This window comes from Bacillus rossius, chromosome 16 (genome assembly GCF_032445375.1).
Source record: "Bacillus rossius redtenbacheri isolate Brsri chromosome 16, Brsri_v3, whole genome shotgun sequence".
NCBI classification, from domain to species: Eukaryota; Metazoa; Arthropoda; class Insecta; order Phasmatodea; family Bacillidae; genus Bacillus; species Bacillus rossius.
The window spans coordinates 167,970-195,323 of record NC_086343.1 but is presented as its reverse complement, the minus strand read 5'-3'; the positions used below and the strand labels follow the sequence as shown (position 1 = coordinate 195,323).

The window sequence follows — 27,354 nt, the reverse complement described above, 5'->3', positions numbered from 1 at the left end:
CGAATTTTTCCGGTCTCTAGCCATTAGAGTTAATGCTTGGTCATGAAAAGGATTTAACTGTAATCTTTGTACTTGTTTAGTTATACATTTTTATGTAAAACTAATAAATTGAATTTGTTGACTCTTCAATCACCCCCGTTAACATAACACCCCATTAACAACGACATATTTGATAAATAACTTAGCAATCTGCAACGACATGTTACGCTATAATACAACTTTACTTTCAAATTTTTTTAAAGAAAGGTATACGTGGATGTGTTGGAGTAGATACCAGTTGTACACGAGCACAGGTAGACGGGTCAGTAGGTAAGTGCAGCCTCTTACTAATGAAAGTATGTATTTGTATTTGAATTCTCGTAGACATTGAAATCAATACCTTTGCTAATATTTTTTAACTAACTTCTTAAGTCAAAACTATAAAGAGCATACTCTCAACTTAAATGTTTTCTTTTAACTCATTAGGTATAGCTATAGGTCTCTTGACAGTTTAGATACATACTTGTTTAGTAATTGGTAGAGACCTGTAAAATTCGCGATTTCTAATCCCTAAAGGATAGACTCCATGATCCTCTACGCACTCGTGCAAATTACATCTGCTGATTGGTTACCGACTCGTAACACCTGTTGACTGGAATTATCGTGATTCGCTAATTCTCTGTTAAAGATTTTTCATTTGCCCAGAGTCCTTCAGATAAACTGTGGCCCAATCATTGAAGCAAAATAATCTCAAAAGTATTTGGACTCCATCCTATCGAGAAATGAATCCGCGAATTTTACAGGTCTCTAGTAATTGGCAAATCGATCGAAGTTGATTGGTCTCCTGTTGTGGTTAAACAGTAGGTAGTATGTAGAGACCAGAAAATTTTCCGAATAGGTTAAAATTAAAAAAATGTGTACATTTTTGCTGCTTCTGCTGTTGGCTCATTGTTTATTCGGATGACTCAGGGCCAATGAGAAACCCTCAACCAAAGAAGTATCCAATCACATGATCCCTAGTTAATATGTCTCACAGGTCAACAGCCAATGAATATGTGACTTTCTCTCAGAAACACAAGGGGCAGTGAATCCCAATCCTAGAGGTCATTCAACCCGCGAATATTCCCAGTCCTGTGATTACATTTGTACATCCGAATTGCCAGCAAAAAACAAATACCTTAAATATGTAAAAATACTCAATTCTCATGAGGATAGTGGAGGGTGACATTGACACAGAACGAGTTAATTGTGGCATTACGTAAATAAATCAAATACACATTTACATAATTAGTAGATATATTTCCACCTAAAACACTGCATATATTTTAAAATCTTCTCATCACTTCTTCGGGTTCGTTACAAGGTGTTAAACTCTAAAGAAGGTTACGCAACTAATAATGTTAACACATCAATATACACAAGTCTTGTCTTCGGCGTCCGTTCACCGCGTCATGTGCACTTACGCACTAGGTCATTGCACTTTTTAATTTGATTGGCGAGTGTGTGTGTGGGGGGGTGGGGGGGGGGGGCGTGGCCCCGGGAGGGAGGGAGGGGGCGGGGCCTACGTGTGCTCCGCCAGGTCCGTCTTGTAGGGCTGGAACAGCTTGTGCGGGGCGGGGCCGCTCTTGAGCAGCGAGGCGGCGGTGGGCGGGGCCAGAGGGGGCGGGGCGAACACCGGGCCCGCCCCCGCCACGCAGTTGACGATGCCGCAGCGGCAGCTGGGAGAGCCGTCGCAGTTGTCGTCGTCGGGGCCGCTGTTGTCGGAGCGCGCCGGGCTGAGGTAGGGCGCCGGCGGCGGCAATGGTGGAGGCGCCGGGTATCGCGCGGCCGGCGGCAGCAAGGGCGCGGGGTGCGGGTAGGGCGAGTAGCGGGGCAGCGTCGGGTGCTGGTAGTAGGGGTAGTAGGAGGCGGCGGCGGCTATGCCGGGCAGGCCCCCGGCGCTGGCGGCCGCCTGCAGGATGGAGGCGGCGAAAGCGGGGTCGGTGTACACGGCGTAGGGCCACGCCATGGCCATGCGCTGGCGCTTGTCCTTCATGCGGCGGTTCTGGAACCACACCTGCAACCACACCCTCTGCTCGGTCAACAACACTCGCCTCGAACAACACAACAACAACGATAACAACTCCACACAGATCTGTTTCTGGGTGAGAGGAAACCAAGATAAGAAAATAAGGAGGAATGTTCAAATACGACAGCATTTCGTTAACATTTGTATTAACTGTTCATTACTGCAGTCATCGACATACTTATTTCAAGCCAGACAACTGGCATTTATCAGGAACTTACAAAGACACCAAATAACGAATCTTCATTAAAAAAAATCAAGGTCAGTTAGTTGTATGGACGTAAACAAACGATCTACATGTTGTTATTTGAAATAAAGTAAAGTAGAGGAAAAAACATATCGTTGACCCAGGGAGCCACCACGAATTAAATCAACATGTTAGTCTCTACTAGTTTTTAACAAATTTACTTATTTAGTATGTAAACATATAAATCAATACGCAAAACCCTTGTGAACCATTTTACGAAATGTCCCGCAGACAGCTGTTCAATGTTTACATTAATGGAAAAAACTGATATTATCGTCAAAGCTTGTTAAATCATATTTTGTTGTTGAGCACATTCAACACAATATCTAACCGTATTAAAAATATATATAGGTCTGAAAAAGCTTGAATCAGTACGACAACAAACCATTCCAAGCTATTCGATGTTGACCTCAAACGGCATTGTTAGCATAGGTATAGAAAGCTATGGTCTGTGAAAAATATATGTGGTTACTGTAAAGAGCAGATTGGACCATATCATTCATTACCCCTGGTAATGAGGGTGAGGGTGAGAGGAATGTTAAGCATTTTGAGTGTAAGCTCTGGGGAGGCTTACTGAGGTCAGAGTAGCTTGTGCATGGGTAGAGCCCCGATTACTTCGCGAATTCATTGGGTAATATTGGGTAGTATCGGGTAGAATTTTGTAGCATTTGCGGTAGCATTTGATAGCACTGGGCAGCATTGGTAGTATACTTTGGTATCATTGGGTAGCATTGTTAACTTGGTAGCATTGATAGCATTTTGTAGAATTGGGTAGGCTTGGTAGACTAGGGTAGCATTTGGCAGAACTGGGTAGGCTTGGGTAGCATTGGTTGCAGTTCTGCAGAGCGTATATCGAATTATCTAGGAACAGACATTTTTTCGCGGACACGGAGGGAAGATGTTTTCAGCCGGGTCCTTACAAGCGCCGCGAGGCGGCCGGGCTCAATAAAAACATCGCCGCGGCCATAAACGCGGAGAGTGCACTCGCGCCTGCAGGCCGCGGTAGCCGCCGTGATAATGACTATACGGCCCCCGCGCCGGCCAATCAGCGGCCCGCGTCGCTTCCGGGGGTAAGAGTCGGCCCTGACGTCCCTCTGGCAGCGACACGACGACCACGTGGCCTCGTCTGTCGGCGAGGCAGCGTCTGAACCCTCCTGAAGTGCACACTTACCCAGTGTACTGAACCCTCCTGAAGTGCACACCCACCCAGTGTACTCCTCCCCGGAAATAAAGCAACGACGCGACGGCTGTCCGAGCTGAACAGCTGGTATGCAAATAAGTAGAGACCGGAAAAATTCGCGGGTTCGATGACCTCCAGGATAGACTCCAATATCCTCTAACACACTCGGGCAAATGCCAACTGTTCATTGGCTGCTGACTTGTGAATCGTCTCGACTGGGTGGCCTGTGATTCGACACTTCTATGAGTGAGGGTCTCTAATTGGCCTTCAGTCCTCCAGATTAACAGTGAACCAATGGCAGGAGCAGCACTAAGGTAGGCCTATATGTAATTATTTGAATTTTAGCATAACACGAAATGAACCCGCGAATTTTTCAGGTCTCTACAAATAAGTGAACCTGTGCACTTCTCAAATACTTCCAGGTAAGGAAACGTCGCAATTATGAAATGCGTAAGCCTATTATGGTTAATAGTTGCTAGAACATAAAGGGCGGTATTCCAAGACGTTCGGGCAAGGTAGCGAATACCTAAGCACTGCCTAGCTAACTAGCGGGCCGTATTCCAGAACGTGTCCAAAAAGGAATCCCAGCAAAGGAACAGATCGGCAACAGTTTCAATAAACGGTGCCCCGCGCGAGGCTAGAAACAGTTGCACATCGCAGAACGAGCACGCTACTTGACATGTGTCTACACTACATACATTTGTTTACGTTTACATGAGAGTAATGGAAGACAACAAATATCAGCGTGTCTTGTTTACACCTGACGAATAGTCTTTTTTTTTTATTCTTACCAACATTTGGTAACATAGTTTTAGTATCTGAAACATTGTTTACGTTATACAACATGTAAAATTAATTATTTACGTATACATATACTATCGTTTAGACTGTGTTTGTATGTTTTAGTTTATATTAAGAAAATAAACCAAGTGCCATGGATGGCCCTAACTTATGAACTATCAAAAACAACGGACCGAAATAAATCCATTAGTAGTTATTTTAGAAATTACTCAAACAAATACTACATGCGTTTTTTTAGGAAGTAAATGGTCTGAGCTATGCATTTGATAATATTTTTAAATAACATATTACTGGCTGTATTATAAGTATACTAAATGTGCTTTCAGCAAATGTATATGAATACATTATATTTGTTTATTGTCTTGCAATAATATGTATTGGCTTAAAGCATAATTTTTATAATCAGGTAATCACTAATTTAAAAAAAAAGGAAAAATAATTCACTTCCGATTTTTCAACCACGTTCCTTCAACTTATTAACCGCGCACTTTAACCACTGCGCTACAAAGCCCGATAGAAGGTTTTATGGATAATATGTATTATGATGTTGCAATACAAGTAAAAATGAGGTTTTTTAAAACTTTGAAATTACTCTACTATGACTATTTTGTTTAAAAATATATTCCAGGTAGTTTCACTATCAAAGTTTCATTAGGCACACCAGTACACTTGGTAAGTATCCCGATGTTCACAAAAGCGAATATATACGAGTTGACGGCGCCGGACGCGCGGTCGCCATCTGAAAGCGAGCTCTACGCATGCGCGGAATTTGGGCAACGGGTAGGACAGTGACCTCTCTAAGGGCTGGGAGCGGTAATGTGCACTAGGAATACCGTTAGCGTGCAGGTGTAGCACATTCAGTATCTGAACCCTTAATTCTGTGTCTTCGAATACCGGCCTTTGTGACTAAAATACTAGTAAAAACCATTTTCACTTTACAATTTACTGGCAATAAATTAAAAAAAAAAAATGTTATGTGTACATTTAAAGGAACACATGCACATATGATTAGGTAAGTATACCGATCGTGATGTACGGAACAAAGAAAGAATTCGCACCTGTGTTTCACCTGTGTTTCCGTACTATGCGCGTCTCTGCCTGAGGACGGGAGCAGATAGAAGTTCTCGAAACGTCGCTTGTTTCTGTTTTAGAAAACTGTTGTGTTTGTTTCGTCTTTTCGTTTGGTCGTGTTTTTGTCTCGTTTTGACTGTTGTGCTGAATTTTTTGGGTTCAATATTTTTTGTGCTGTCATCATTTGTGGGGGTTTTTTCGTTTCTCTTTTTGTTTTTTGTTTTTTTGGAAAACTATTGTGTTTGTTTCGTATTTTTCGTTTTGCTGTGTTTATTGTCTCGTTTCAACTGCTGTGTTGAATTTTTTTTTGGGTTCGGAACTTTGGTGCTGTCATCATTTGTGGGTTTTTTTTCGTTCTGTTAGTCCATTTTTCTTTGTTTTTTCCTTGTTTGTTGACCATATTCCTGTTGTGGAATATTGTGTGGCGTTAAATCCTGACAACAGCAATTTTTGCTTAATTTGTGTTTTTTGTCATTTGTGTTTTTTTGTAGTTTTCTTCTGCAGACATACATGTGCTAAGCAATGGCGTATGTCCAAAAGCCTACATCAAGTCAAGAATTTTATAAGTTGTTAAAGTCGCGTGTCCGTAAATAAGTAAACGAAATTGCTCATTTCAGTTAAAAAAATATTGTTAGAATAAAAATAATTTATTGAAAAAATATATATTTAAGTATATTTCGTCAACCTTTTTGCAGAGGCCAAAAATGGTAGAATACGTGTCCGAACTGTTTTTAGTAGGCCTACACCACAAGGGCTAGAGTAGTAGGTACGCGGGGGCGCAAGTGCACAAGTGTGTACTTGATAAGGGCACGGCTGGATAACAACTTCCCTTCACCCCACGCAGGTCCCATTAGCGAGATGGTCTAGTCAGCTCGACGGAGCAGATGTGCACTGATTCATGCTGGCGTGAGTCTGGAATGAAACATCATCCAGACCACACTTCCACTCGCCACACCCTGTGCAGGATGTCTGTCAGTTCGATCCTCAGCCGGTAAGGAACTGACTAGATAAGTTTCCACCCGCGCAACAACCCATCTTGGCACCCTCCTTTTTTTTTGACGTGACAACGTCTAATAAATCCATGAACGCCGGCTGCACGCACGACAAAGTGTCCCGTTACGCACATTGTCCCGTTACGCTGTGTCCCGTTACGTTCATTGCACGCTTGCGCCGCATATATCTCTCTTACACTCGATTGGAACAACCATCGATTTGACTTTTTCGAGGCACATTAAACTTGAAACACTCCCATTCGTTTCCTACTTTTCCTATCATCGTCCTATCCTTAACAGAATAACACAGATTGGAAGAATAGCAAACATGTATAAAAGTTATAGTTAAAATAATCTCTTCGTTAAAGTAATAAACATATTTGAATTAATGAGTGCAAATAAAAGTAAATTTATCAATTAAATTGTAGATTTCATTTCACTCCTTTGTATCCATACGAAATAGTGATAATTCAATAAAAATGATTCAATTTTATTCATAAAAGTATGCAATCATTTCATCAATGTTTTGTTATGACGTTGTCACGTTAAACTATCGTCCGTAAACCGACTTTACAGACAACCAATTAAAAAAAAAAAAAAAAAAAAAAACAACCAACACAACCCGACAACGCATCACATCGCCGCCACGTACTAATTCCACTATTCCAAATGAATTTGTATTCAACTCAGATGGTAAACAACCAAAATTTATTTGCAGTATTTCATTTTTAATACTTCGCAAGTTGGACAGTAGGCGAAAAATACGTACGTTTTGAAAATATTGACGACATACATGAATGTATGCGAGACATATAGGTACAAACAATTCAGTTCATGTGCCTCCATTTGTGTTCCAACACTACGATGTTCAAGTAAGTATTTATAGTAGATAAAAATTAATCTGCCTGTTGGTTCTAGTTGTCGAAATACGTAAATACAGTGACGTCAGCAGCGAACGGGCTCAGACCACCAAGGATCGGCTAGCAGGAGCTTGAGGTATGTACCTATATCCATGCACAAGTCTGACCTGGGAGAGGCTGGTAGAGAATTAGTTCATTTGCGGCATTCGGTATTTTTAAATTTCGTATATTGCTCAACCAAGTCACAGTCACACACGATATATCATAGTTGGCATATATATCTATAATTAAATATATGTCATTCCAGCTAATATAAATATTTGAGAATATTCTTCATGTCATCAACTGCACAATATTAAAAGTAAATAGCCTATAGCATGTCTTATATTTTTTTCCCGCTGACGTCTTAGTTTGATAAATTAAAACCAATTGAACGACATTGAACATTCAAACATAAAGTATTCAGATGACCTGGAATTCACTAAAACACCGCGCGGTGAAAGATCGTATAAGGTCTATGTCCGCGGAGTGAACTATAGCGTGACGGGAAGTGTCTGTGTGTGTGGTATCGTGGGAAGGAAGGAAACGGTCGATGTACGCGGAGCGGACTGTAGAGCGGCTGGAAGGGTCGATGTACGCGGAACGGTTGTAGCGCGACTGTAAGGGTCGATGTACATGGAGCGAGCTGTAGCGCGGCTGGAAGGATCGATGTGTGTGGAGCGGGCTGTAGCGCGGCTGTAAGGGTCGATGTGTGTGGAGCGGGCTGTAGCGCGGCTGCATGTAAGGGTCGATGTGTGTTGAGCGGGCTGTAGCGCGTCTGTAAGGGTCGATGTGTGTGGAGCGGGCTGTAGCGCGTCTGTAAGGGTCGATGTGTGCGGAGCGGGCAGTAGCGCGGCTGGAAGGGTCTGTGTGTGTGGAGCGGGCTGTAGCACGTCTGTAAGGGTCGATGTACATGGAGCGGGCTGTAGCGCGGCTGTAAGGGTCGATGCGTGTGGAGCGGGCTGTAGCGCGGCTTGAAGGGTCGATGTGTGTGGAGCGGGCTGTAGCGCGGCTGGAAGGGTTGATGTGTGTGGAGCGGGCTGTAGCGCGGCTTGAAGGGTCGATGTGTGTGGAGCGGGCTGTAGCGCGGCTCTAAAGGTCGATGTGTGTGGAGCGGGTTGTAGCCCGGCTGTAAGGGTCGATGTACATGGAGTGGGCTGTAGCGCGGCTGTAAGGGTCGATGTGTGTGGAGCGGGCTGTAGCGCGTCTGTAAGGGTCGATGTGTGCGGAGCGGGCAGTAGCGCGGCTGGAAGGGTCTGTGTGTGTGGAGCGGGCTGTAGCGTCTGTAAGGGTCGATGTGTGTGGAGCGGGCTGTAGCGCGTCTGTAAGGGTCGATGTGTGCGGAGCGGGCAGTAGCGCGGCTGGAAGGGTCTGTGTGTGTGGAGCGGGCTGTAGCGTCTGTAAGGGTCGATGTGTGTGGAGCGGGCTGTAGCGCGGCTTGAAGGGTCGATGTGTGTGGAGCGGGTTGTAGCCCGGCTGTAAGGGTCGATGTACATGGAGCGGGCTGTAGCGCGGCTGGAAGGGTCGATGTGTGTGGAGCGGGCTGTAGCGCGGCTGTAAGGGTCGATGTGTGTGGAGCGGGCTATAGCGTGGCCCGGGTTCGATCCCGCTAAGTGCGCCGCGCCCTCGCGTCTCCTCGTGATGGCGACTTATCTTTTCATTAGGCGCGGCAGCGGACACGCCTCGCTAATGACGCCATCTTACCCTCACCGCCACCCGCTACTATCCGTCCCGCGCTACACCAGTCGGCATCCCCTACTGAGTTTCAGTAGGCACGCTAGAAGCCTTTTGAAGATTTACCAGTTTATTATTTTGTTATTTTGTTTATGTTACATATTTTTATTCAACATTGCATACCCATTTCACAGCCCGATGTATTGTTTATAGGCTACATAAAGTCGACATTGATAAGCTGCTTTCTCAGGTTAAGTATTTTTGTTAACGTTTAAATTTTGTGTTTAGTCATGAACAGAAAATAATAATACTATATATGTTTAAATATGCATATACATACACCAAAAAAACTGTATTAATATACGTTTTAAAAAAATTTCGAAAGTTTTTTTTAAACTGAATCACAAGTTTTTTTTTTTTTAATGTGAGTACTAATATCTACTGAAAGACATATGGAAATAGTAGGCTAGGTTATCTAAGTAATACGCATAAGAAACTGCTTTCCTTGTTTGACTTACTAAAAAATTTAGACGTATAAAATGTTTTCGTTACGGGCCTCCAGCCATAAGCGCAAGACAGTTGTTGGCAAAAAAAAAATCTATTTTTTTTCCAATTAAATACAAAAGGCATAAAATCTAAGAGTTGAAAATCATATTATTGCTGATAAATGTTTTTTTATTAAACATGCGAAGTACATTTAGACATAAATAAATAAGTTTATTTCTTTAAGTTTGACTACAATAATATTTGGCTTGTAACACAAAGTCGTGGCAGTCACCGCTCTCGAGGGCCGATGTTTTCAGTCCGGCCGGTAGCCGTGGCAAGAGAGCGCCGTGATGAAAGCGAGTCTATGGCGCGGCAACTCTCGCAGGTGCTAATGACTCAGTTTGGAAAACATCACCCTTTATAATGGCCGCGTGGGTAGGTTACACTCGGCGGCCTTTGATCTTCGGCTCCTGTGCTTTTATACCTCCCCCCACCCCTCCATCCATCCATCCCTTGAAGGAAGCGAGCCTTGTACGGCCGCGGCGCATCGACACGAGTCACGCTCGTTCCCGGGCCGAGGACATGCTCGTTCCCGGGCCGGACACAGCGAGCAAGGCGGCCTGCTGTAGAGAACTAACCACGAATAATTGCCGGCCTGTGCACTGTTAATTGTTTTTGTAAATGGAACATTAACAGTCATTTTATATTGCATATATTTTTCCAAATGTATCACTACAAATTAGCGTTCGCAGTAATACTGGGTTCAGGTTCTTACCCGGGCATTTATGCTTTGACTTGTCCCAGCACCACCAATAATTAAAGTTATTATTTGTGAACCGTTTACTGAAAAGCTTTCTAGTATTAACAGCCCACATAAGTAAGCACAATAAAACAAATCAAGTTTAATTATTGAATATTCGATTATCTCTTCCACAGTTTATTTTTAATATGCCTGAATGAAAAAAACATATATAAAAAATATAAAATTATCCACCAATTTTCGTAAGAAAAAATTAGTATTATCTCGACAAACGTATTTCAAATATGCAAAAATAACCATAGTCATGTGTTGTACAAATACCATATTTTTCTTGTAGTGTTAAAAATTATTTCTTGGCAACTAAATACAGATTTTTAGATTCTGTGTACTTTCAGCAATCATCATCACAAGCATACAAGATTACGAGGCGTAACTTAAAAAAAAAAAAAACGGGAGGGGAATATAATAGTAGGTTTTTTGCCAGTTATTACGTTTTATAATAAATTAAATATTACAACGCGGAAAAATCGTCCATAAATGTATTTAGTCCTGATTTCTGATAGCAATGAACTCTATCTTCTAAACAACATAAGGCAATATAAAACGAACGTTGAATCCAATATTTTTTATGCTTGTAAAATACTTAATGCTGGTGGTGCCCTCATGAATTAATAACTTACATTAAATTTAGGAATATAAGGACGCCATATTGATTACAACAGTTTTTATACCATGATAATTTTTTAACGTTTTCTAATGAAAATTTTCTTTCGCTAAAGCCGACCTCACACATTAAGATTCTTTCCACGACCACCCCTCATAGTGTCTTAGACGTTATTATTACAACTGTAGACTTTCCCAAAAATATATTTCACTCCTAAACGCCAATGACTTCACAGGGAAGATATTTTAAGCATAGAAGTCAAATTTAAAAATTAAGAGATATAAAATTGTCATGGCCTAAAAATCTGAAACCAAGATTTTGCCTTTCGGTTCCTGTGTCTCCCCATTAAGTGTATCGATAAGGAACAATTTAACTTCACAATGAAAAAAATGATGGGATTGCAGCTTTTGTTATAATTCTCTGACACAGTGTCTGTGTCTTGTGAGATTAGTTACATACCTACATGAAAAAATGCTCTGTAATGCATTGATATTTTTTTTTGCAATCGTCCATTATAAAACTTCCTCCAACCGTAGATCTGTTTGTATACTTAAAATAACAGTGATTCAAATATTTTTTTTATCTAGTACCTCAAGCGAAGAACGTGTATTTTACAGTTAAAATGCTGCGAAAAATCAAATCAAAATAATTACATTGGAAAAAGATTGTACTGAAGTTTTCTTGTTTTCGATAGCTGTTGTAGGAAATATTTATTAAGTTCTGCGCATTCAAATAGCAAAGTATTCCAAAATCGGGAGCACTTATCTATTGTTTGACTAAGGCCTATTTAGTTTAGGCATGCATTACCCAAATCTGTTTGCATTAGAGCAAATAAATTTCGATCCAGCCGAGAAGAAACTTCTACCCGCTAAAAATAGTCTACGGAAATATATTGAATATTGAATACTCTTAGTCTGTTTATCTAAATTTCAAAAAGCAATTTTATTACGAGTAGAGGTAAATGCTTTGGCACAAAAACTGAATGTTTGTCTAACAGAACAAATATATCCAGGTCTATTAGAACTGCTACAGCATATTAAATATATATATATATATATATATATATATATATTGTATACCAACTTTTTTTTTAGGTAAAAAAGTATTTTTAATGAAGATGAATGTTTTGTAAATGCTATCCCATCACTGCGAGTAGTAGAGCCTGCAGCGGGTGTAGAGGGTGGTTGGTTCAGTAACGGAACAACAGCTGCCCTGCACAGAGTGCGCGGTGCAGCACCAGATGTGCAGGGGCGTCGGGGCAGCGAGGGAACACACGGTGCGCACGGTGAGGCACCTGGTGCGGCCACGCACCTTGATGGTGGACTCGGGCAGGTTGAGCTGCGCCGCCAGCTCGCAGCGCCGCGGCCGGGACACGTAGTTCTCCTTGAAGAACTCCTTCTCGAGCCGAGCCAGCTGGTCCCTGGTGAAGGCGGTGCGGTACCTCCTGATGGCCTGGTCCGCCTGCTGAGAGCCCCCGTCTGCAACAAGGGCGAGGTACCTCTGTGGGCCGTGCGTGTCTCCAGGATAGTCTACACAGTCCTCTGTACACTCGGGCAAATAACGCCAGTTCGTTGGCTGCTGACTTGTGAGTCGTCTCAACTGGTGTTTGCCCGTGATTCGTTACTTCTTTGGTTGAGGGTTTCTCATTGGCCCAGAGTCGCCCAGACGAACAGTGAGCCAATAGCAAGAGCAGCTTAGAGGTATAAGACGTATATGAATTTCAGACTATCGCGAAATGAATCTGCGAATTTTTTCCCGGTCTCTATCTATAGCTCGGAAGTCATTCCCTTCACAGGTGCTTGAACAAATACTGGGATTACAACACTTGTAAAACGTAACTTTTCAAAATTCAAATACCTACATGTCAGTTCAGCGTGTCGGCCTCCGTGGCGCTGTCGGAATCGCACCGGGGGCCCTGGGTTCGAATCCCGGGTAAGACATGGATGTATAAGTGTGTTTTCCCAATCACCTCCCTGGCGCCAAACAACCACAACTACATAACTAAACGGGGCTAAAAATAACAAAAACAAATACAACTTTAAGAGCGAGGAAAATGGTTGACTCAGTGGTGACGACAAACCTGCCAGTGTGCCGCTCATCTTTATAACAAAAACAAACAAAAATGTGCTTGTAATTATGTTAGAAGTTTTGATTTAAAACACCTAACTATTTTGAAATTAACTGTTAAAAATTTAATTAAATGAAGACTTAGTATTCAATATTAATATTAACACGTGTATAAAATTAATTAAATTTAGTAAAATAATCGAGATAAATTTTAATAATTAAAATGAATAAATGTCCTGATTGTTTATTCTAATTATTAATTAAATAATGTAATAATTTATAATGGAAACAAATTATAGATACAGGAATGTAACCTAACTTATATAAACACACTTGAAAAAGTTTATAAACACAATTTAATCACTAATGTTCACAATAAATAAATGTTTTTAATGGTATGGACCAGTATCCTATTTTCAGTCACTAAATTTCTGAACGCGACTCACACGTAGGCCTAGTTCCGCACCCGCCGCTAGAATTAGCTACGTCGACTATCTAATCATTCGATTTGCAGAGCGAAAGTTTTAACTATATTATAAAACATCTCCGATAAAAAATAGACTTGAAATAATACTAAACTGCGGCTTGAACCTGATTTTTGACAAGGAATGTTATTAAAATACTACCTACCCTGTTAAAATTTTTTAAAAAGTTAATACTCTACCTATATTTTCCGTACACGTCAGATGACTATAAATTATTACGTATTAAAGGATAGTTGAACTAAGCATTATAAATGTTTTATTTTTATTTTTTCCTAACAAACGTATTTAATTTATTATTACTTTAAGTAAAAAAGAGGTTAAAAAACCTACCAAGTATGACATAATCAATCAAATGTACTGAGTTATGTACTTATTTGTATAATTCAGTAATTTGAAAATTTAGAAAGTAAAAACTTTTCACTACCAATTTTTGAACCACGTTCCTTTAAGTGTTTAAATACACTCTATAACCACTGTGCTAGAAAGCCTAGGAAAAGATTGTAAGGAGAATATGTACCTATTAAAAAATTGTAATACCACTATCATTAGGTTTATTAAAACTTGAAATTACTCTTTACTATGACTATTTTAGTTTACCAAATACATTTTAAGGTGGTTTCACTATCACAAAGTTTCATTTTGCACACCAATATATTTGGTATGTCTACTAATTTTTATGAAAGTGACTATATCCTATATGGGTTTATGTTCATACACGTGGCTCCTCCATCTTCCTGTGAAAATTTCGTTGCATGGTGCGCGCGCTCATCATATAAATTCACTAGCACCATTTTTTCCACAACGCGCCTAAGAAGCCCTATAACATAACAAAAAAAATAAAACTTAGTTTTTAAGTTTACGGTATCACATTTCAAAGTTCATAGATTCGACTACCGTGAATCAACCGTAAATTTTTTTTTACCAACTTATTGTTTCCTTTTGAACACTAAATTTTAGAAAAATATATTATTACTTGTTATTTATTGAACCAATAAAAATAAGTAGGTACTATAAGTTCTGACCCGCGTAAGTACAAGCAACTTTCTTATTCTCTGAACAGAGCCCGGATAGAAGTACTTAATATTGAAGTTACCTAGGCTACGTAGGGACCGAAAAATTCGCGGTTTCAATGACCTTCAGGATAGTCCACACAGTCCTCTGTACACTCGGGCAAATAACGCCAGTTCGTTGGCTGATGCTGACTTGTGAGTCGTCTCAACTGGTGTTTGCCCGAGATTCGTCACTTCTTCGGTTGTAGTATTTCTCACTGGCCCAGAGTCGCCCAGACGAACAGTGAGCCAATAGCAAGAGCAGCTTAAAGGTATACGTGTATGAATTTCAGACTACCGCGAAATGAATCGGCGAATTTTTCCGGTCTCTATAGCTAGTAAGTATGTATCCAACACAGTCTGCGCGCAGCCCGCCCCGAGGTGCTCTGTGCTCTGTGCTCTGTGTCGCACAGCCGCCAGAGACACAGCAGGGATGCCAACACAGGCCAGGAGCGAGGCGTCATGATCGGCGCATGAGGCGGGCTGGCGCCGATAAGGTTGAGTGCCGGCCTTTTGAAGTGCGCCGACATGCCCTGTCCTTGATGCGGCTCATGTGCTGGTCACCGCCGCCTGTCGGCGCTACTCGCTACTCGCTACTCGCTACTCCTGCATCCAGACCTCCAGCTGCTACTTCTGTCGTGACAAGCAGCAGATATCGTTGTGGGGGAAGCCTGAGATGTCCATCAAGTTCTGTCCCTGCCCGAACACGCCCGAATATTCACCTTCGGCCAACCTCGGGATTTCTTTATTTTTGCGCAGGAAAAATTAATTCAAATAAAAAAGTGGTCGGTTAGGTTAGCTACATTAAAATAAACAGAGAAATATAGGCTAAATATATAAAAATAAACCCGAGGTTGGCCGAAGGTGAATATTCGGGCGTGTTCGGGCAGGGACAGAACTTGATGTAAGTACATTTTAGGGTTCCTATCGTGTGGCTGACGAGATTTGCAGCAAATACAATTTCAATAAAGTGAAACACCCGGAAAAATATTTAAATCATAATTTGGACATACGCCAATGCTAGTTTGCGCTTTAGATGTCACAGAAAAAAAACAACCGAATAGCACACGGAACACACAGAGAAACAGCCAACATCTCTATGGCATAAGTACAGTGTAAACTATCGAAGAACGTATCCGGAAAATAATTTGCCGATGAGCCAACACAACTGTGAAGTGGGAATGTAAGAAACTGGCATTAATTTCATATAAATATCTATTCATTTCAAACTTAATTAAAAAAGTTTACGTTTGGAATGACGCATACCACACAACACCCCAGTGCTAGGAAACCTGTTCAAAATCCTGTCTGCTACAATAATATGTGTGTGTGTGTTTTTTTTTTTTTAATTTTATCTCATACTTAATTTACGAAATGATAAAAAAAAGTTTTTTTTAAGGTGGAACAGGAACTTGTGTCATTGTAAAAAGTTCGGTTTTTGAGATCATTCTTCTAAAAATGTAAAAACATCTTATTGTAATGAAATGCAGGGCTATTGCAGTTGAGTAAGGATCCGCATAATCGTAAGGAGGGATAGTCAATTATTCGATTGCAAAAACTATTGGATTAATGCCCTATACTTCAGACACTACTATGAATTTTCACGTTACTTTTGGGAAATCAGGTGTCAACGATTGTCAGGTTAAGCGGTCACGGATTATGGAGCGGTTAGCGTCGGGAAACAGCAGTCCACGCTAAGTCCGGCAGATGGAGTTTAGAGGAATATGGCGCCAGTAAAAGAAGATAGCCACGCAAGTGTCCCTAAACTATCTTCTAGACTAGTATCTACCCACAAAAACTTCAGTTCGGAGTTGCAGCTTTTTACTGGCGTTCACATTTACAGAGCCGTTAAACTGCGTCCGGCATAGCTGTAACTTAATTATGTTCAATGAACAGCAGACAAACAGTAGAGATACTACTTTTATTTTTATTTTTACGAACTATAGTTGCACATGTTTCGTGCGACACTAAAAGCGAGATACCGTAACCTCTGCTGCAGTTAACATTGACAATGGTTACAAGTGATTAATTTATGACGAGGGGTACAATCTCTCATCAGTAAATTTTTTATGACCAATACCTATAGAAATCAAACATATTTTTAGGCAATAAAATTATGATGAATTCCTATTAAAGTTTTATTTTTATATAATGATGCTGTTTTAAGTCTTCAGTAGGCCGTTTGACACTCTAAAAATTTTTTTTATCGTTCCTAGACATGTAACGTAAATTATTAACCAATAAAACTGCATGGTAAATTTAACATAAAAATATGGTTCGATTTCCTATGCATTTAACGTTTCCCTAAACAAATGTAGCAGAGATACCATGTTTTTATGGTAAATTTCCAATAAATCTGTCTACGTTAGGAGAGATGCTATATTTTTATGGTAAATTTCAATACAACTGTATACATTAACAACTCCATTTCATGTTTAGGAGTGTAACATATTTGAACACGCTTTTATTAGCTTCATTTGTAACGAACTATGTAATCAAATCTTGAAAGTCGATTTTAACCTACTTCTAATTTTCGTATCAATTTGAAACTTGCAAGTATATATGTAATCCGGATACAATAAAAAATTTTCATGATTTTCGTGACCATGATCCGAAGGATGAAAAAAGGAGGGGGCGGGGTCAGAAAGAAAAAAATTACTTTCGAACTATGAACATTTTCAAAAACAGATTATCTTTCGATTTGGAGTGTTACCGAGTCATTCGTGGACCTCAAAACTCCCTACCTCCCAACCAATAGGGGGCGGTCATAGAACACCCCCCCCCCTTTTTTTAATTCTGGAAAATTGAAGTAGCCTACGTGAATTTTTAATTGCTTCCGAGGCCTTCGGGCACCATCGGACCCTCTCTAGGAGGGGGGTAGTTTTCCCAGAAATTTTTGGTACTTCGAAAATTGATTTGGTAATGCATTTCGAGGAATTTATAAATAAAATTAATTCAATATGAAATAAAAAATAAAAAAAATAATGGTAGGTATTAAAAACACGTTTTTTTGTTGTATGAACTAAAAAGTAAATAATATTTAAATTTTAAGTAATTTGTTCAACAGCGAGAGAATGAACTACAACTTCATAACGTATTTATTAATAAGCTTAAAATAAGAATCAAGTAGGTAATAAACAAAACATTTAATTTTTTGAAAAAATACGTGGGGTGCTTGATATCAGTTGTCTTAAATTTTCTATCATTAAAGACTATTCTTTAAGGATAGGGTCGGCATGAAAATGAAAGGAATAGAGCAGAGCACTTTTTTAAAATTAAAATTAATGGTTTTGTTTATTACGTACTTGATTCCTATTATAAGCTGTAGTTCATTCTATCGCAGTTGATCAAATTACTTCAATTTAAATATGTTTTACTTTTTAGTTCATACAACAAACAACGTGTTTTTTCAAAGTTTTTTAAACATAATTTTATTAAAATTTTAAATTAATAATTGAGTAAGGGCAATAACTTTTGGTTACGATATTCTTGAGCATTGCTACTTCTGTAACTATAACTTGATAAACTAAATTTGTCTTATTAGGGGAATTACGAAGTTCTTCATGGACCTACAACCAGGAACACGAACTAATACATTAACTGCCAGAAGATTCGCTGAAATACTATTAAATAAAGTTGCAAGAAATGTTTTCACTATACTTAGATTTTGTAATAAATATTTTACAATATTTTATATCAAACTAAAAATAGGTTAATAAGCATGTAATGATTATAAACATTATATTCTTGCCACAGACGGTACTTATATTGACGTTGGCAATCTGGATATTTGTTTTCAATTTTTTAAATTAATTTAAAGTAAAATATTTTTGGACTTAAGGCATAATAGGCATGTAGTGCTACTTTACATAAATTCCATATGTAACTTATAGGTAATTTTTTTTTTCCTTTGGAGATAACTGTCATAAAACTAATATTATTCGTACAATTAAATTTTTTTACGCACGAACATTAGTAAGGCTAGAAGAAACCTACTGAGTCACAGAGGTTAGGCTTGGTTCAGGTGTGAAATAATTACAGCAAAATTACATTGTAAAAACTGTCTTGTACTTTGTGCAAGAATAGACCTTAGAAACTCATTCGCCAACGTTATCACTTGTAAAACTGTAAGTCAGAGCTATGTAAATTTAGCCCGTCACTCTTACGTCTGTCAATGCCATGCGTCCAGACAAGTGATTTACAATTTTACTTCATCTGTCAGATAGAATATTTTCCCGAACAAGTAAAATACCTGAAAAATTCGCTGGCTAATTTCGTTCGAACTCTTTTACCTATTTGCTTTTTCGGTGATTGGACCACAGTTTATCTTACGAACTTTGAGCTAATGAAATACCTTCAACAAAAGAAGTATCGGATCTCAAGCAACCCGCATAACAGATCCCACAAGTTAGCGACCAATAAAGCACATGACGTTTGCCCTAGTACATAGAGAACAGTGGAGTCCATCCTAGAGGTCATTGAAACCGCGAATTTTTCCAGTTTTCCGTGTTTTTCTCTCTGAGATTTGTATAGGTGTTGTTTGCTATTCATGACGTGTTTTATACGTAGGTACATGTATTAGCATTTCCTTGGAAAAATTCAGGATAGTGATTGAACTGTTTAAACATGAGTTCAAAGAGCTTCAATTTTAGTATACAAAACATCAGAACCACCTAATACAGGCCGGTATTCTAGTAACAACTGACTGTCGCAGCTAAAGCCATAGATGTAATCCACCCGTCAAGTTAGAGCTTGCCGAGCTTTTGACACGCACGGACGGATAGAATTTTTCGGGCCAACAGATTATCTTCAGGTCACGTGACAGACAGATGGAGGAGCGGGCTGATGTAATTCCGCTTTTAGTCATTTAATTGTCTTGCATTTGGCACTCGGTATTATTAAAGGGATATTCCTGTAAATGTATCACGATAGCCCTCAAATTTTCTCGACAGGCATCTACTAAATATCATCTGACAGCGGTAAAAAGTTAACAAGTCTCCACAGTCATGATTAGACACTAGAAAAAAATCATTCAGTGATAAGCTAGAATTCAAACAACTTTACCTCTGTGCTGTTTGGTTCGCAGTTCACGGAAAGGGCTTTAAGTCCGCAACAACCAAAATAAGCTTCACACAAGCACAACACATGAACAGCTGAACACCATTTAATCCAATCCGACTGGCTACAATCACACATTGCGATAAACTTCACGCAAACCCGGTATCAGTATTAAGTAGAGGTGGCTCTAGTTTTAAACATGATGTTACTGAAACCACGATATGCTTACCGCCAATCAGAAGTTCTGAACATTTGATAACTCTACAAGTACCTAAATAAGAAAATGGACGTGTTGAGATCGTGCCGAATAATATTTTATTTCGTTCATTATGTTCACGCGACGGAGTTAACATCACAGTCAAATTTCTGAATCAATAAAAAAATTATTTATGTATTACAATTTTGAAATTCCTGTTATAATATGGATTTTATTATTTTCATATTAACATTTTACATAGTTGGTTGCCAGCTACAGCTGGCTTAATTATCCTAATCATAAAACAACCAAATAAGCAAAGGAATGGTGTTGTAGTTTAGTGTAAGTGCTCATCACTAGAGATCGGAAAAATTCGTGATTTCACTGACCTATAGGATAGACTCCATGATCCTCTATGCACTAGGGAAAATTACACCTGCTCATTGGCTACTGACTCGAGATACCTGTTAACTGTTATGCTCGTGGTTCGATACTTCTCTTGTTGAAGTTTTTGTCATTGGCTCAGAGTTCTTCAGGTAAATTGTGGCCCAATCACTGAAGCAGCAGAAGGGCAGACTATTTGGATTCTAGCCTGTCGCGAAATGAATCCACGAATTTTTTTCAGGTCTCTACTCATCGCTAGAGACCCGGAAAATTCGCGGGTTCAGTGACCTCCAGGATAGACTCCAATATCCTCTACACACTCGGGCAAATGCCAACTGTTCATTGGCTGCTGACTTGTGAGTCGTCTCGACTGGGTGGCCTGTGATTCAACACTTCTATGAGTGAGGGTCTCTAATTGGCCCTCAGTCCTCCAGATTAACAGTGAACCAATGACAGAAGCAGCACTAAGGTATAATTATTTGAATTTAGCATAACCCGCGAATGAGTCATCGCTATAACCATGACTATGACTACGCTAGTGCTGTGTTGAGAGAGGGCGCGCCTGAAGCCAGTGCGAGCTGGAGGTGAGCACTCACCCTTGAGGCCGTCCTGGCCGGCGGCGGCGGCGGGGGCGGCGGGGGCGGGCTTGTGCGGCGAGGCGGCGCGCGTGTAGGCCGGGGGCAGCAGGTCCACCACCACGGTGTGCTTGTGGCGCTGCAGCACGTCTCCCAGCGCGCGGTACTGCTGCTGCTGCATGGCTGGAGGCTCGCCGGCGACTGTGGGGCAGCGCGGGGCTCCGGGGGCGGGCCTTCCTCGCGCCCCACCCCCTCTCTCCCCCTCCACCACCCCCACTCCTCCCCGGGGACACGCCCTTCCCCCCTCCCCGGCGCCTCCGGGTACAGTCGCGGCGTCCGAGGGCAGCCCTGCGCACGTCTTTCTTTGACGGGATGGGCATCGATGAATTTTAGAACCTCAATTTAAAAATATTACTATGGTCACGAGTGTTTTAGAGGTAAGATCCCGCCCACGGTCCATTAGCGCTACACGCCTAATCCAACTAGCAACGGCGCCTCTCGCTTCCCTCCTTCCACCAGAGCGCTTTCTCATCGAACTCCCTGCGCCTCTTCAAGGTTCGGCACGTTTTCCAAAAACCCCGCCTGCGTTGGGTGGCGTGACTAGGACGCCGCTGTTCTGGAGGCTTCGGGCGTCGAGTCGACCTGATGACGCGACACGTCAAAGGGGTGCGAGGCCATTCCAGAAGCGGGCTGAGGGGCATGGAAGCGACGACGTCAGCCTCTGGGCGAGACTGGTGGGACGAGGGCGAGCGATAACCGTACGACCAGCGACAGACTTCGTGTGTGTGTGGAGACAGGTGCATATGGGACTGACATTTTAAGTGTTGTAAATTAATTGGAAGTATAAATATTAATTAATAAATAAAACTGTATTTAATTAATTGGGCTGTCCTTTTTGAACTTTCTTTCACACTAGTAACAATACATTTGGACCGAACCTATTATTTTTTTTGGCTGACTCAATTTTTTTCTTGCTACGGATATTTCGTTTTCAAGTATACAGAAAACATTGCCTGAGGCTAAACGGTAAATATCTCAAATGAACACGTTACTTAGGGAATAAAATATTTTTGCGTGATTGTACAGTTTTTACTCACCATACGCTTCCGACGGGAGTATATTGTTGATGACGTCAGATGCAGGCGGTGCTGTCTGACCTCGGGAGTTCCAGTTCCTCAGCTCCGGTCAGATAGATCCTCTCCGCGAGACTGTACCGTCACAGGTCACGTGGACCAATCAAATGCCATATCCGCATCTGCACCATCAGCTCACATCAGACAGACAGCGACCGCGGTACTTAGGCCCTACTCACTCAGATGATTGGTCACTGCCATCACTACCCACTCAACTAAGAGGTCACTGTCGCCACTTCTCACAAAGATGAGTGGTCACTGGGCGCCACTACTTACTCGGTGGATGAGTGGATACGGGGAAAATGGACTCGTTGTTAAGATTTGTAATTAACTTTCAAATTTCTTTTTGTTGTAAAATTTAGCACTATAGTTCATATATTCTAAATCTCATCTACTATTGTATATAGTCGGGCAGATATTCATAATTAAAATTTTTACCAGACGTATTGGGACAAGGTGTTTCACTATAGCATTAATTATATCATGTTAGGTGTTTCCACAACTGGATATTTAGGTAAAGACTGTAAACAGGCTGGCTGTTTACAGAACTACGAATATACCCTGCGAGCAGTAATATTTATTCACCGTATCTATACTTGTGGTTAAGTTGAGTTGATATGCCTTTCCTTATACTACAATTAACCTAATTTGTAAATCAACTAACTCTGCATTAATTATTCAACATAAACAATGTAACACAACAAAGATAGAGTTGATATGCAGCAAAACAATCAGAAGTCCTGGGTGAATGTAAAAAAAACAAGAACTAAAGATTAAATAATCCTCCTGAACAATAATTTACATATTACCTACTCTAATGCGTATACAACTTTACTTCGATAGTCACCTTGGCGGGTATTATATTGCCACAAAAAATAAACACTAGATAAAATAGTCTTTTATCGAAATGAGTTTAACAAGTCCGAGACAGATTCTTCTCTTCGTGAAGCAGTCGAGTGATATGACGTCTCGCCCAGAGAGAAGGTGGGGTTATCGCGGAGTGCTGCTGCTTCCCTCAGAAACAGGAGGTTCAGGGTATTTTAACGCGACCCGACTGTACCCCCTGCAGAGCTGCCAACCTGCGCGCTATCATCTCCCACTAACCACCGCCTCGCTGCTCGTCACGACGGCGAGCGCTCATTGGCCGCGACACGCTCCGCCTGCCATTGGCCGGTCTCCTCCCGTGGGCGGGGCTTGCTCCTTCCCCTCCCCTCCCCCTCCCTTCATCGACCCTCGCGGGGAGTAACCGCTCCCTTTTATCGCTTCTTCCGTAAAAGATTTAGGAGGCTTATCTTTATTAAGTTCGCCGAGATTATCTCGTGCCGTCAGTTGATGTTGGCGTGATACGGCTTGTTTTAGCGGTGTTGGCCGGCCAATACCCGCTAGGGGGCGGGGGGGGGGGAAGGGGGACTCCCTGTAATCAATACCTCGCTGCTTCCCTGATAGCGCCTGGCCCACGCTCTGCTCCGCTGCCAGAGTCGGCGAGATGCGAAGACCGGGCAAACTCGCGGATTCATTTCGTGATCCGCTAAAGTTGTGTTTCTTCCGACATGGATTCAGTGTTAATCTGGAGGAATCTCGGCCAATTAGTAGGGGCAGGCATTTATCGCGAATAAATCTGAACGCCTATTAGACTGCAACAAGGTATACCCGCACAAGAGTTTTTCTTCCTTGTGATTGGCGGCCGCCTGCGAGAGAAGTAGTTGCCTTTTTTTGACCGAGTCACTCAGGACGTGTTTGCTTCCGCACTGAATTACTGTGATTGGTGTGCTCACAGTACACGTGGTACCTGAGAGAAGCTCGCCCAATCACTAAACACAGACGACGCTACAGTGTTTTAACTTTCACCTAATATGGGAATCTTTTCGCGAAATATGCATTGCCCTACCAATTAGTAGAGACCGGAAAAATTCGCAGATACATTTCGCTATAGTCTGAAATTCATACACGTATACATTTAAGCTGCTTTTTCTATTGGCTCACTGTTCGTCTGGGAGACTCTGGGCCAATGAGAAACCCTCAACCAAAGAAGTTGAGACGACTCACAAGTCAGCAGCCAATGAACTGGAGTTATTTGCCCGAGTGTACAGAGGACTGTGTAGACTATCCTGGAGGTCATCGAAACCGCGAATTTTTCAGGTCCCTGCCAATTACTTAATTAATGGACAGTTATTCAATGATAGTATATATTTTGATCTTGCAAACGTTACTGTGGCCATACCCATAAAGTGACCTACGTGTAGCCTATTACATAAATTCAAGGTTTACAATTAATTAGATCATTACCAATGGTGTTGTAATATCGTCCAACTATCTGGGTAAACTCATGCATTCACACAATTTCAAAATCCGACCAAAGGGGTAGAATCAGTAAAGGTATTTTTTTTTAAATAGAAAAATCGCTTTACCTAACTCCCATAATATGGAAAATATTACATACGTTTGAACGTATTATAACTCGTAGGAGTAATACCAAAATCTTTTGTCTTAATATGTTTTTGATACGACCAACCATAACTGCAAGGGGTTGAAAAAATAAAGGGTTGGAGGACGAAAAAAAATCATAACTCCCTTTGTAGGCACAACATCGAATTTATACTAATTTTGTAATAATCTTATTATTTTTTGTCTAAAACTGGCGTCTGAAACAATTTTTGATTAGACGAACGATTACTGCACGGGGTTGAAAAAATAAAGGGTATAATTAAAAAAAGCATAACTCCCTTAGTAGGTAGGTAGCCTACACTATCAAATACTTTCAAATTGTTTGTAAATCTTGTAATTTTTATAAAAAAAATTTTGTCTGAAATAATTTTCAAAACTTTTGTAGTATCAAATTCGTTTCAATTTATTTTAAACCATCTTAATATTATCTTCAACCTTGGTGCAAAGTTAATTTTATACGACCACGTTATTAGTGCAAGGGTTGAAAAATTGTTTTTGAAGGTCAAAAAAATTAAATAATTACCTTTGTTGGCTTATAAGTCGTATGAAAGTCGTTCTAAGATATTCATTAATGCGTTCTAAACTATTTAATGCTGTAAACAATGAGTAATAAATATTCCTAATATTACAGTTGCATGGAAAATGAGCAATTATTTAATCGATAATTTTGCAATATTGGAGAACATAAATCTGTTATGTAAATTAAGTTATTAAAATGTTCCAGAAGTTTATAGAAGTTTCCAAAATATTTCCCGAATATATAGGTATTTAGAAATCTACCTACGCTGTGCCAAAAAAGATTTTTTATTGACTTTAGTAGCTTTTAATCTAGTAGCTATTGCATTTATAAGCCCCTTCCAAAGTTTATAAGATTTCCTAGTAGTTAGTATATATTCGATATGTCAAAGTAATCATAGTTCTCTCTCTGGAATAATCGTATATAGCTACGTTTTGGATGGTCGTTCCTAATATTTACATTTTCATTGACGTTACGTATCTCACACTTAAGAGAGTCGACCAAGTTAATAAAATATAAGTTTCTTCTTAAAATTCCCACGTCAAGTTAAATACCGAGAACTGTGTCGTGGTCCACTTCTTTCCGTACATCAGACATCACACCGCAAGTGTGTCGGCCTGCATCAGAAGCATGCCGCCTTAATTGCGCATGATAGTGGACCGGCCAAGTGAGCAGAGACTGCTCTTGGAGACGACAGCCAATCGCAAGGCAGGAAACCGCAGTCTAACGGACGTTCAGAAATGTTTTTATGAGAAATAGCCGTGCCTAACTGATGGAGAGTTCAGTTGTGCTAGACTGTGGTAACAGTGCCTAGGCTATGCCTACATACGCCACGTGTTTTGTTTATCGGCGGTTTATGTCGACGGAGTATCATCAATAATTGCAGGTTTCAAATGCGCATAGTTTTTAGTTATAGAATTCGAGTAACTGATTGAGGGAACCACGTGTGCAGGCATATAGCTACAATTTTTTTTTTCACGAAACCATATGATGCCATGGTAGGTATAGCTGCTCACTAACGGCTTGTGAATTGACGAAGCTGGCCATAATTTCTCAAAACACGCTAGAGTGCAACAGAGTAGTCACACCAACTGTTAATATTCTACCGTCGATTTAGAGACCATAGTTTTACTAGGCTCTAATGAGTGGGGAACCTAAGATTCACACCAGTCCATTCCAACGTCGCGTTCGTGCATGCTCGGGGTTTTTTTCAACCCCCCCCCCCCCCCCCCACTTTTCTCACTTTCTCTCACTGTTTACCTAAAATCCACACGTAAATTTTAAATTCCATTTATAGGTTATGTGGTTAGAGATTTTATGCTGATTGGTAAAAATAATTGGTAATTCTGAAGGAAAATCAAATTTCTAAAAATTATTGTTATGAAACTCAATATTTCTTTAGTTGAAGGTTTATCATTGGACCAGAGAACTCTAATAATACTTCGAGCTCCAATGCATCGTAATAAGTAGAGCCACGATTAGGTATCATTCCAGGATAGACTCAACTTACCCTACAACTAATAAAGCATTATTACAGTGCTTTTTGGCAGAGTCGCGGGTTCATTTCGCGTTAGTCTAAAACTGTATTCGTAGAGACCTGCCAAATTCGCGGATTCATTCGGTGATAGGCTAGAATTCAAACACATATTATACCTCTTAGATAATTTCTGGACGAATCTCAACCAGTTATAAACCCTCAACCAAAGAAGTGACGAATCTCGGGCAACACCAGTTGAGACGACTCACAAGTCAGCAGCCAAGGAACTGGCGTTATTTGCCCGAGTGTACAGAGGACTGTGTAGACTATCAGGTCCCTGTTATAACTCACTGCCACTTCTGCTATCGGCCGACAGCTCATCTGGGAGACTTCGGGCCAATGAGAAACAACTCAGGCCCAATCTGTATCGAATCGCGGGCCACTTGCGGTGGGACGTCTCACGATACAGGACCTAATGTGTAGGGACCTGAAAAATTCTCGGTTTAGATGACCTCCAGGATAGTCTACACGGTCCTCTGTACACTCGGGCAAATAACGCCAGTTCGTTGGCTGCTGACTTGTGAGTCGTCTCAACTGGTGTTTGCCCGAGATTCGTCACTTATTTGGTTGAGGGTTTCTCATCGGCCCAGAGTCGTCCAGACGAACAGTGAGCCAATAGCAAAAGCAGCTTAAAGGTATACGTGTATGAATTTCAGACTATCGCGAAATGAATCTGTGAATTTTTTCCGGTCTCTAGCAAAGAGAGGGTGACGTGGAGCTGACACGGCGGAGGTACTAGGTCTCGACCCGGGAGAGCGCAGACCTCAGACCGCAGGTACCAGTGCCCGGCGGCCCTTCTGGGGGGGGGGGGCTGAGTGTTTCCCCGCGCTGCGGCCCCGCACTAGACTCCACTTCCTGTTCCTGCAGTCTGGCTCTGCGACAGTCTGTCGCCCCCCACCCCTCGCCCCTCACCCTCGCTTCTCCGGCTGGGAACCGGCGCTGGGCGGGATGCTGTAGCATGCACCTGTGTGTCGCACTTACCTACTGGGCGCAGTGACAAACCGACCTTGATATTGCATGCATATAATTAATAATATAAATTAAATAATAAAAGCACTGGAGTGATATACGATTAGTCAAGTATAAATTC

At 41.0% G+C, this 27,354-nt stretch overlaps 1 protein-coding gene across 1 annotated transcript; it reads right to left on the bottom strand.

Annotated features, from left to right (window-relative positions):
- Positions 1-1,540: 1,540 nt before the first annotated feature.
- LOC134540272 (segmentation protein even-skipped-like) lies at positions 1,541-25,324 on the bottom strand. The gene is made up of 4 exons (XM_063382930.1): positions 25,282-25,324; positions 20,654-20,833; positions 12,130-12,296; positions 1,541-2,035 (listed from the first exon to the last, which is right to left on the bottom strand). The coding sequence occupies exons 1-4, from the start codon at positions 25,322-25,324 to the stop codon at positions 1,541-1,543; spliced, it is 885 nt and encodes a 294-aa protein (XP_063239000.1).
- Between the last annotated feature and the right edge of the window lie 2,030 nt (positions 25,325-27,354).

What these genes read in the sequence shown, in the direction of transcription:
- LOC134540272 (XM_063382930.1), bottom strand. Translation starts at nt 25,324, where the DNA reads ATGTCTGATGTACGGAAAGAAGTGGACCACGACACAGTTCTCG. An exon ending in GGACCACGACACAGTTCTCG is followed by an intron (nt 20,834 to 25,281) that starts GTATTTAACTTG and finishes GCTGCCCCACAG; the next exon opens with TCGCCGGCGAGCCTCCAGCC. An exon ending in TGCCCGAGTCCACCATCAAG is followed by an intron (nt 2,036 to 12,129) that starts GTGCGTGGCCGC and finishes GTGTGGTTGCAG; the next exon opens with GTGTGGTTCCAGAACCGCCG.